The sequence below is a fragment of the Lycorma delicatula genome, chromosome 11, assembly GCF_047948215.1.
Source record: "Lycorma delicatula isolate Av1 chromosome 11, ASM4794821v1, whole genome shotgun sequence".
NCBI classification, from domain to species: domain Eukaryota; kingdom Metazoa; phylum Arthropoda; class Insecta; order Hemiptera; family Fulgoridae; genus Lycorma; species Lycorma delicatula.
In genome coordinates, this window is record NC_134465.1 from 48,771,096 (window position 1) to 48,784,105 (window position 13,010).

Genomic DNA, 13,010 nt, shown 5'->3' on the forward strand with positions numbered 1-13,010 from the left:
TCAATTAGCAAAGTTTCCTTAATACAGAATACTGAACAGCTATACTCAGCTGTAATATTTATACATATAGGTGAGTAGCTATACTCAGCTACACTGTATAGCTGTATACTGTGTAGAATAGAAGGTAATATATACTCTGGTAAACAAACACAACTGATTACTACCCTGCTCTACTTGTGATTATTACCAGAGTAATAATCAATAATAAAACATATTTCAGCTTCCATATTAGGAAGATTTCTACTTTATAAAGGATCTTGCTAACTGTAATTGGGATTTAAAATTTATTTCTATTTACTCAATTACGATTAAAAAAAAATGTTATGAAATAACAATAATTAATTTTATTTAAATAAAAGTTTACATAATATTTTTATAATAATAATAATAATAATAATAATTAAAATATGCTAAAAAAATGATCGCTTAAAAAATTTGTTATATATAAAAGTCAAAAAATTATTACATAACATTGTAATTAGTATTCGTGCATAATTTTTATAAAATCATCAGCATGAATATATTAATTAGTAAACGTAATTGCGAAGATTGCCAAGAAAATCAGAATGTTTAATACCAAATGTATGTGCTGGTGGTAAGCCAAGCTGCACCTAAAACAAATAAATAATAAAATTTAAAAAAAAAATGGTATTTCAATTTTCTGAGCACTGACAAATAAATATTTAAAAAATGTGATACTAAGTTTAATTACAATAACAGAATTAATCATTAAACGTTTTTAAACAAATAATGAACACATTTCATAAAAGGCCGAACATTAGATGAAAAAAGGATAGGATTAAATAAAAACTAAATACATAAGCCAGAAAGAACCAAATATCAATTGTTTCATTCACACATACAACTGTTTTAATTCTTTCTAGATCTTATTGCATGGAAAATATGAGGGTCATTCCATAATTAAAGATACAAATAGCTGTAGAGGCAAAACAGTTGATAAGAGGGTTATGATACTTTCATAGCCGTCGTCAGTTGATAAATCTGTGATGTCTTTGATCACCTATTTGAGTAAAACTGTTTTGTTTATAACTTCAAAATTTCAGTGACTGATGAGCACCGTTCTGGACATCCAATTGAAGGATCAAGCCCAGCACTTGAAACTTACACAAGACTTTCTCAATCAAGAAGACCAAACAATTACAGTTGAAATTATAGCTGAAAAATCACAGGTGTCAATAGTTTATAACATTCTCACCAAAAAGTTCAAGTACTATATAAAAAGCACAAGATGGGTTCCAACAGAGTCTACAGATCATCATAAGGAGATGAGAAGACTTTACATGTTCACAGAGCCGAAACAACAGTATTAGCAAGAAAGTTTTTTGCACAGTATTCTTTTCTGTGATGAAAAAAATTCCAAACCCAACATCAACAGGATAAATCATGATGAAATCATAATCTTTTGGGATGGAAAAGATAAGTTTCTGTAAACTTTCTGGATCAGAAAACAATAAACAAGACATGCTACTGCAATATACTTTTCAACAAAGTAAAGCCAGTAGTGGTGAAAAAACACCCTGGATCTTTCTGCTTCACAATAACATCAATAGAAAAATGGAAAATAAAAAAAACAGATGAAAATTTAATAGAAAACCTTTATTTAAAATTTAATAAAAATTATAAAAATTTAAAATCGTTCTATGAAAATAAAAAAAAATTCATAGAAAAATGGTAACTTCAAAAACCATCAACAAATTGCAACAGAAAAATACTAATTTACCCCCATACAGTCCTAACTTTGTCACATCAGATTTCCACTTGTTTGGTCCATTCAAGAAGATGCTACATTATAAGAAATTTAATGGCAATGACAATGTCAAAGAAAAATGTGCTAAACTGGTTCCAGCATCAAAACAAAGATTTCTTTGCTGCAGGTATAAATAAGCTGATTCAGAGATGGGAAGTGAGTGTTCAATCTTATTCGAAATTATATTGAAAAGTGGAAAAAAATGTAACATTGATTAAATAAACTGTTTCAGCTACAGAGTAATTTTAATATTTAATTACTGAATGACCCTCGTAATTAAATATATGAGAAAATAATAAATAAATAAATTTATATAATGAGATTCTCAAAAGGTTCTTTGAATATACTTATTTTAGAAAAAACCATTAGCATTAGAAAATTTTTACATTATATTTTCTTTGAAGTAGTTTCCTTAAATAATTAAAAACTTTTTCCAAGTTCATAAGCTTTGAAAACATTCCTGGAAGCTATTTGTAGCCTTCTTAAATCACATTCTTGTATCACTTTCCTTTCAGAATTGATCTCGTTCTCATGTCCAAACAAAATTTTGAGATATTAATTTCTTATACAAATAATTACTTGAACTATGAATCATACAAAAAAAATTTTTTTCTTGATCAGCGAGTGATAAAATTCTCTGCTGATATGTTTTCTGTTTCAATTTGATCTCGATATTCCTTGATGTATTTCTCTTCGATATTCCAACTTTTGATGATATTCCTTTGAAAATTACATCATAAATGCTATCAACTTATAAAACACAATATCCTGTCATAATTACTATTTCAATTAGAATAACGGAAATTTGGAAGCTTTCTGAAGCCACTGTAAATTTGGAAGCTTTCTGAAGCGACTGTATATTTATAAAGTAAAAAAATTCTTATCATGTAGCTAAACAGAATAAATAAAAAAGTAACATACCTTCATCATATAATTACATTTTAATACATTACATTACATTTTAAGATGTAAAAATTTAAAACAAATAATCTAAAAAGTATTTTAAGTCCTAAATTTAAATGTGAATGTAATAAAAATGGGCAGCAAATTGCACAATCTGGAAGCCTGGATAAGAGACGAAACTTTAAGAAAGTGCATTCTGTAAATTCTGATCTCAAAATTATACGTTGAGAATGAGCATTAGAAAAAAATAAAAATAAATTTATTCAAAAGATAATCACACACCATTATAATACAATTAAATTATAAATTCATTTAAAAATAAAATCTACTGAAAAGAAAATTTTGAAGTAAAGATACATAATGAGCTTTTTTTTTTTTTTTTTTTGTCTTCAGTCATTTGACTGGTTTGATGCAGCTCTCCAAGATTCCCTATCTAGTGCTAGTCGTTTCATTTCAGTATACCCTCTACATCCTACATCCCTAACAATTTGTTTTACATATTCCAAACGTGGCCTGCCTACACAATTTTTCCCTTCTACCTGTCCTTCCAAAATTAAAGCGACTATTCCAGGATGCCTTAGTATGTGGCCTATAAGTCTGTCTCTTCTTTTAAGTATATTTTTCCAAATGCTTCTTTCTTCATCTATTTGCCGCAATACCTCCTCATTTGTCACTTTATCCACCCATCTGATTTTTAACATTCTCCTATAGTACCACATTTCAAAAGCTTCTAACCTTTTCTTCTCAGATACTCCGATTGTCCAAGTTTCACTTCCATATAAAGCGACACTCCAAACATACACTTTCAAAAATCTTTTCCTGACATTTAAATTAATTTTTGATGTAAACAACTTATATTTCTTACTGAAGGCTCGTTTAGCTTGTGCTATTCGGCATTTTATATCGCTCCTGCTTCGTCCATCTTTAGTAATTCTACTTCCCAAATAACAAACTTCTTCTACCTCCATAATCTTTTCTCCTCCTATTTTCACATTCAGCGGTCCATCTTTGTTATTTCTACTACATTTCATTACTTTTGTTTTGTTCTTGTTTATTTTCATGCGATAGTTCTTGCGTAGGACTTCATCTATGCCGTTCATTGTTTCTTCTAAATCCTTTTTATTCTCGGCTAGAATTACTATATCATCAGCAAATCGTAGCATCTTTATCTTTTCACCTTGTACTGTTACTCCGAATCTAAATTGTTCTTTAACTTCATTAACTGCTAGTTCCATGTAAAGATTAAAAAGTAACGGAGATAGGGAACATCCTTGTCGGACTCCCTTTCTTATTATGGCTTCTTTCTTATGTTCTTCAATTGCTACTGTTGCTGTTTGGTTCCTGTACATGTTAGCAATTGTTCTTCTATCTCTGTATTTGAATCCTAATTTTTTTAAAATTCTGAACATTTTATTCCAGTCTACGTTATCGAATGCCTTTTCTAGGTCTATAAACGCCAAGTATGTTGGTTTGTTTTTCTTTAATCTTCCTTCTACTATTAATCTGAGGCCTAAAATTGCTTCCCTTGTCCCTATACTTTTCCTGAAACCAAATTGGTCTTCTCCTAACACTTCCTCCACTCTCCTCTCAATTCTTCTGTATAGAATTCTAGTTAAGATTTTTGATGCATGACTAGTTAAACTAATTGTTCTGTATTCTTCACATTTATCTGCCCCTGATTTCTTTGGTATCATTACTATAACACTTTTTTTGAAGTCTGACGGAAATTCCCCTTTTTCATAAATATTACACACCAGTTTGTATAATCTATCAATCGCCTCCTCCCCTGCACTGCGCAGTAATTCTACAGGTATTCCGTCTATTCCAGGAGCCTTTCTGCCATTTAAATCTTTTAATGCTCTCTTAAATTCAGATCTCAGTATTGTTTCTCCCATTTCATCCTCCTCAACTTCCTCTTCTTCCTCTATAAAACCATTTTCTAATTCATTTCCTCCGTATAACTCTTCAATATATTCCACCCATCTATCGACTTTACCTTTCGTATTATATATAGGTGTACCATCTTTGTTTAACACATTATTAGATTTTAATTTATGTACCCCAAAATTTTCCTTAACTTTCCTGTATGCTCCGTCTATTTTACCAATGTTCATTTCTCTTTCCACTTCTGAACACTTTTCTTTAATCCACTCTTCTTTCGCCAGTTTGCACTTCCTGTTTATAGCATTTCTTAATTGCCGATAGTTCCTTTTACTTTCTTCATCACTAGCATTCTTATATTTTCTACGTTCATCCATCAGCTGCAATATATCGTCTGAAACCCAAGGTTTTCTACCAGTTCTCTTTATTCCGCCTAAGTTTGCTTCTGCTGATTTAAGAATTTCCTTTTTAACATTCTCCCATTCTTCTTCTACATTTTCTACCTTATCTTTTTTACTCAGACCTCTTGCGATGTCCTCCTCAAAAATCTTCTTTACCTCCTCTTCCTCAAGCTTCTCTAAATTCCACCGATTCATCTGACACCTTTTCTTCAGGTTTTTAAACCCCAATCTACATTTCATTATCACCAAATTATGGTCGCTATCAATGTCTGCTCCAGGGTAAGTTTTGCAGTCCACGAGTTGATTTCTAAATCTTTGCTTAACCATGATATAATCTATCTGATACCTTGCAGTATCGCCTGGCTTTTTCCAAGTGTATATTCTTCTATTATGATTTTTAAATTGGGTGTTGGCAATTACTAAATTATACTTCGTGCAAAACTCTATAAGTCGGTCCCCTCTTTCATTCCTTTTGCCCAGCCCGTATTCACCCACTATATTTCCTTCCTTGCCTTTTCCAATGCTTGCATTCCAATCTCCAACTATTATTAAATTTTCATCTCCTTTTACGTGTTTAATTGCTTCATCAATCTCTTCGTATACACATTCTACCTCATCATCATCATGGGCGCTTGTAGGCATATAGACGTTAACAATCGTTGTCGGTTTAGGTTTTGAATTTATCCTTATTACAATGACTCTATCGCTATGCGTCTTGAAATACTCCACTCTCCTCCCTATTTTCTTGTTCATCACGAAACCTACTCCTGCCTGCCCATTATTTGACGCTGAGTTAATTACTCTAAAGTCACCCGACCAAAAGTCGCCTTCCTCTTCCCACCGAACCTCACTAATTCCTACTATATCCACGTTTACTCTATCCATTTCCCTTTTTAAATTCTCTAGCCTACCAACCTTTTTTAAGCTTCTAACATTCCACGCTCCGACTCGTAGAATGTTATTTTTTACTTTTCTGGTGACCCCTTCCTTAGTAGTCCCCACCCGGAGATCCGAACGGGGGACTATTTTACCTCCGGAATATTTTACCAAGGAAGGCGCCTCCATTATTGCTATGTGAAAATGCAGAGAGCCACATTTTCTTGGAAAAAAAGCAGCTGTAGTTTTCCATTGCTTTCAGCTGCGCAGTACTCAGAGGACTGAGTGATGTTGATACGGCCGTTTAAGTCATTGTGACTCACGCCCCTAACAACTACTGAAAGAGCTGCTGCCCTCTTTCAGGAATCATTCCTTAGTCTGGCTCTCAACAGATACCTCTCCGATATGGTTGCACCTTCGGTCCAGCTACTCTGTATCCCTGAGCACTCAAGCCCCCTCACCAACGGCAAGGTCTCATGATTCATAGAGGAGGACATAATGAGCAGAAAGCTTTAACATGTGATACGTATTGTTAGTTATTTCATCATAAATAATATAATTTCATGCACAAATCTGTGGATATAAGGCAAGTTGATTTTTAAAACAAACAGGATTGATAAAATTCAACATGAGTTGCTGATATCTTCTAATATCCAGCAAGCAGGGCAGCCTCTTTTTTAACACTCTCTGTGCCAGTTGTGGAACTATCCAAAAACTACATGTTCTACCTTCGAGAGGGAGGATTGCAAAGAACTAACTAGTGACTGAGGTAACCGTTGGTTAAAAGCCAGGCTTCCTATTCGTCATAAAAAGAATCTACCTAAATTCAAGTCAGCTTGAGCAAGATTGTTATTTTGAATATTTTTTAAAATAAAATAACTCCTACTGATGCTACTAAATTTTTCACCCAACTACACTAAGAAATGGTTAAGTGGCATATATAACTATCTTCCTGGCACGTAGTACCAATTAACTCCAAAATAGCTGCACTAATTTTTATGAAATATGAATCAAACGATTTGCTGTAACTGCATACGGAAACATAAATTAAAATTTCAAAATTAGCTATACAGAAAATATACAGCTATTACAATCATCAGCTTTGTTTGATTTCATCAACTCACTTTAAATAGACTATTTGGATGTAAAATAGTAACAAATAAAATTAAAATAACAGAAATATTGTAATTAAAAACACAACAAAACTACAAATTAATTACAATTAAATTAAAAATGCTATGAAAATGAATAAACATTAACGGATTAATTATTATAAATAAAAAGTGCAAGCAGAGTGATTAACATTTTTCATGCAAAGCTGATTTAATAAAAACTACCTATGTAAAAAAATAGAAAAAAACATCCACATTTAAATCGTGTTTGCTTATAAATAATAAATGGATGAATATATAATTTCAAACTATTATGACCTCAGTATTATTACACATGTATTTTAGTGAGAAAGATGAAATGGATGAAATAACCTTTTGAGTTTACATCTCATACAGAATTAATGTTATTAAAAAAGTCAGGATGCAATCAAGATTGCAAGGATGCAATCTTGAAAGAAAGTGACATCTCCATAAAACACAATAAATTGTTATTACTCAATATTATTAAAATATTTGCACATTAAGCCTTACTAAAGAAATTTCAATCAATTAGAAAATAAGAAAACGCTTAAAAACTATTGACATTCATCAGATAAGATGACAATTGTTTATCTATCAAAATAACAAACTAGTTCTACCAAGTGTGTAAATATGAAACTGGAATTTGCCCATAGATGGCCCTAGCTGTCAATGTAGTTACCATCAAACCGCATCATTGGCACCATTTTCTTTCTTTGATAGCTGACAAATAGTTTCAACTTACAACTATACAAGTTTCATTCAACGGCATAATTTTAATTATGCGTTGAACATGTCAAGTTTTGTACCTACAAGCTATGATTTGCAAACAGCATTGATTTTCTGTTACGATTTAAAGAAAACTGCTGCAGAATCGCATCGAATGCTTGTTGAAGCTTATAGTGAGCATGCTCTTGGTAAATCAGTGCTTTAAGTGGTTTAAAAAAAAATTCATTTGATGTAAGAAATGAAGAACGTAGAAGACCACTAAAAAAGTTTGATGACATTGAATTGCAAACATTGTTGGATGAGAATGACACTCAAATCCAACAAAAACTTGCGGATCAATTAAAAGTAACACGAGAAGCTGTCTGCATACGTTTGAAAGCCATTGGAAAATCCACAAGATGGGAAAATTGGTTTCACATGAACTGAATGAAAGACAGCAAGAAAGTCGAAAAACCACTTGCGAAATACTGCTCGCCAGGTACAAAAGAAAGTCATTTCTCCATTGAATTGTGACAGGTGATGAAAAGTGGATATATTTCAAGAATCCTAAGTGTAAAAATTCATGGATAACTCTAGGCGAACCATCGATATCAATTTCAAGGCCAAATCGGTTTGGAAAGAAGACAATGCTCTGTGTTTAGTGGAATCAGAAGGGTGTGTGATCTATTATGAGCTGCTAAAACCTGGCGAAACCGTTAATACTGAATGCTATTAACAAAAAAATGACCAATTTGAATCAAGTATTGTGTGAAAAACAACCAGAATATCAAAAAGGCAACACAAAGTGATATTGCTTCATGATAATGCACAACAAAACTGGTCAAGGAAACGATTCAGTTGGGAAATACTTTCGCATGCGACTTACTCACCAGACTTGGCTCCTTCAGACTACGTTTTATTTGCATTGATGGACACTTCATTTCTTATGAAAATTTACGAAAATGGCTCAATGACTGATTTGCCTCAAAAGGGCAACAGTTTTTTTGACATGGCATTCATAAATTGTCAGAGAGATGGAAAAAATGAATAGCTAGTGATGGAAAATATTTCAAATAAAATATTTTTTATAATTTTCATACAATAAATGTGTATTTTCTATACAAAAATTCCGGTTTCATATTTACACACCTGGTAGATCCTAATTACATTTTTTAAACACTAAAATAAAGTTATTTATTAATTTTTTAATGATTTTTATTATTATTTAATGAAATCTAAAAGAACATTGATAATAGTGTGTTTAAAAGAATCATCCCAATGTAACTACAATTAACAAAACAATATTTTCGTGTTATCAAAGTTGAATAAAAGGATGTATTAATTCAGGTATACCTCTTATTTAAAATAAAAGGTGAAATATATAAAAGTTGTATTAAAGAATTAATTTGGATTACTTAATTCAATTAAGTTGTATTAAAAAGTTGTATTAAAGAATTAATTTGGATTACTTAATTCAATTAAGTTGTATTAAAAAGTTAATTAAAAGTTGTATTAATTATATATTAATACTAGCATCCACATCCCAGCTTCGCCTGCCTTATATGGTTACTTGCATTTCCCATCGCAGTCAGAGGATATTTAGCCAGTCATGGCTCGCTTCATTCACCTTCCCATCGAGCCAGAGAGTTTGGCTCCTTGGACCCCACTGTGTTCATTCAAATCATGCTTGTGAAAATAATGATAAATAAAAATTAAAGCCAGTTCAATTTATAAAAAAATATCAATGTACGTAATCTCTTCAAGACAACGGTTTAGTTAGTATAGGGGACTTGTGAGTGATCTAAGAATGTGGATTTCAAAATGGTCTGCCTCTATCTTAAAAAAATATTAGTTAAAACTGGTTACCCATACTTTGCACAGCTAAAAATGAATTTTTACTGGTTCTTAGCATTACCCAACAAACACCATTAGGAGGTGACCATACTTCATTTCTCATTTTATAAAAAATATTTAATTACTCTTATGTTTTTTAGTTAAGTAACTGGAGGTAGATGAGCCAATCATGTCACAGATACAGTAAAAGTAGCTATTGGTTGAGCCGCTGCACTATACACTATCACACCCTTTAAAAAACTAAAATTAAAAAAAACCCGAAAATGGTTTTTAGATATTTATCTGAAGAGTATTTGTAAGCTCTAATCTAATGAATATCTTGTTTAGTATAGTCAGAAATGGGGAGAATTTCTAATTATTCTTTATATTGATGATAAATTATACACTGATGAATCAGTCAGTCTGGACAAGTTGATTTAAAGGTACACATATAAACTATCTAAATAATTCAAGTAAAATTAACATATTTAAAAATGTTTATCTTCTATACTTCTATTCCATGTACGTGAGTAACTGAAAAAAAAAAATCAAAACTATGTACCAATGAATCTAATCAAATCTATCTACGTGCAGAAAGTGAAAAAATTAAAGTAAAAATCATTTAAGGTTTATTACGTACACATTAAAGTATCTCTAAAATTCTTTACAGCGGTGGATCATAATGAATAAATCCCACAAACGGTGAGTGCCTGATACCGAATGTATGTGCAGGCGCAATATTCTTGTTTATTATAACCTGTTAAACTAATTAATATTATTAAAATATTCAAAAATAAAAATAATCGATTGAAATAATGACAGGTTGTTCTTTTATAATACATATATAAAATTATTATATACAAGTTCTTTTTACGTAATAATTTCTGGAATAAAACATGAGTCTGATTTGAACATGTTTAATCATAACTTATGTTATTTATTAAAAATAATTCATTATTTTTAAATTATTTAAATAAAAAGGTAATTTTAATCATAATTATTGAGTATTAATGTTATACTACATAAATCGTGCGAAAGGTTTAATAAAACAGTTCATTTTATTATTAATGCTTAAATAATATTGAATTCAATAAATTACTATGACTCGTTTTCAATAATTCATTTTCTGATTATTTTAAAATACATATTTTTTTTTAGCAACACAGAGGAAAACGCAATACAGCCTGAATAATGTGTTGTGTAAAAAATCCCAATTCGATAAAGATTTGAAACTAGGATCTTTTGGAATCATATAATATTGTTCTTTCTTCAAACATAGTTTGTCTGAAAAATTCCCAACTTTTTTAATTGTTCTGATTTCCTTAGAAGCTATTCAGTTTCTAGTTGCTTTCAAAGTAGTCTACTACAAATATGCTGCTCCCAATGTTTCTTCCATACCTTGAAACAATTCAGGAATTCTTTATTTAAGAAAATGGAAGTTCAGCTAGAAAATTTCCTTTATCTGGTTTATTAACTGTAAATGCTGACGTTTAATTCATTTTTAATTTGGGGAATAAAATAATCTGCTGCTTTAGTTCAAAGAAATATGAAGTGAAAGAATTGTTGTCTCCAAAAACTAAATAATAATTTGTCTACAGATGCATTATGGGTATAGAGTATATTGGTTTGACTTTTATAAGCTTCAGGTCTTTTTTTCTCTTAGACTCACAATGATGTCATTACTGCAAGATAATACTACCTCTACTTACTGTCTTACGTTCTGGAAGAAATTCAAGGTGAAAAACACCCTCACAATAAAAAAAAAAAAAAAATCAGCATAACTTTAATGTTTTACTTTATTTCTCCTGCTTTTTTTGGTCATGGGGATCCTTTTGACACCCTTATGATAACTGATTTTTTGTTACTACATTGTATCCATACAACTACATCTCATCTCCAGTAATATTTAAAAAAAATTTCATCCTTGTTAATTTGATTCAAAGACTCTTGAACTTGTTTCTGTTTATGCTCATCAGTCAAAAGGCAAGGTGTAAATTTTTCATAATTATTTCACTGTGCAAAATTTTTGGTATGCTTATTTCTTTAGCAACCTTACAAATAGTTAAACAATGGTTAGAATGAATGAATCCCTTTAATTTTGCAACAATTTTGTCAGTTTTTAGAATTGATGATCAATCTGAATAAAGATCATCAGTTATATATAGTTCAGCCATCTTTGAAATATCTCCACCACTCAGATGTTTGAATCCGGCTTAAAGCCACATCCCCACATGGTGTAAAATTTCAAATGTTTCTGTAAAGTATTTTCCCGGTTCAATATAAAATTTCACATCAATTCATTCTCATGAAAATTATTCATATTAAATACAATAAAAATCGTTGCACGGCACATGTACAAATAGGCACAGTACAATGACTAAATAAAATATTATCATTATGGTTTTCACTGGGCTGCTTCCCATGTAATCACAGATCAAAGCTTATTATACCATCTGTTTTAGTAGTGCTTATATGTCACACAATTAAAATGTTCAGGAATTTCAGACAAAATATAGGTAGCTTTATTGACCAATATTATTAAAGCTGTGAACAAGATTAATATTATTGATACTAGTTAATACAGATGTGGATTTCATCATAATAAAAATTTATTGTTCTCAGCTGAAGCTGCTAGAAGTGGTAAGAGTTAATTCACATGATCAGTGGACCAGTATACTAAGAGCATGGATTTATTGTATGCTAGGCTTGGATTGATTGCCATTTAAAAATGCTAATGGGTGAACTGCACTATATCTTATTCTGGCTCCTGGTGATAGATATAGAACAGATAAAAGAAACTAAATCTGGCAATGTAGCACATAAGACAAAAAAAAAATCTATACAATAAGGCGTAAGCATTTGTTGTACATCATTGCATGGGTGGAGGTCAATTCCTTGTTTCATTTGTATAATGTTTTACCAAACAGGCACAGGATAATGTATTACAAAAATATGTACTCTTATAACTTTAGAACAATAACACAAATTTTCATAAACAGATATTAAATGATTTATCTGATACCATTTATGCAAGTAACATGGGGTTTATGACAATTTAACAAAACTAAAATTGCTGGTATATCATTGCCATTTTTTCAAAAAAAAAAAGTACTGTTATAAATCATTACACCAGGTAAAAATAAGATCTTAATACGAGGATTTAAAAAATATAAAAAATTATAGTATATTTCATAAGTTTTCCTAATATAATGAAAAATTAACCTGCATTATCTGTAACATATAAATTTGTAACTGCAACAGAATTTTTAATATCTAAGGTTAGGACAGTGATTCCTAAACTGTGCACTGCGGCGCTCCAGGGAGCTGCAGCCCCTTCTCAGGGGCACCGCAAAATATTGTAAAAGCTTCATAATTAATTAAACCAAGACATTTATAATTATTAATTTAATGTCAATAAAGTAAAAGAATAATGAAGATACATAAGTTTTATTTATTTTTATCTCTTACAAAGAGTAGTCATACTTTTACTTATGGTAGGTGCCATGACTC

At 30.7% G+C, this 13,010-nt stretch overlaps 1 protein-coding gene across 2 annotated transcripts in view; it reads right to left on the reverse strand.

The window, feature by feature from the left end:
* Nucleotides 1–321: 321 nt before the first annotated feature.
* The window catches only part of LOC142332281 (ciliary microtubule associated protein 1A-like), a 56,527-nt gene continuing 43,838 nt past the window's right edge, over nucleotides 322–13,010 (reverse strand). For both annotated transcript variants that reach the window (XR_012758245.1, XM_075378614.1), the window contains one exon: nucleotides 322–611. Coding sequence is in view for 1 of the 2 variants with exons in the window: in XM_075378614.1 (XP_075234729.1) it covers nucleotides 528–611 (84 nt within the window). In the remaining variant the exon portion in view is untranslated. The remainder of the gene's footprint in view (nucleotides 612–13,010) is intronic.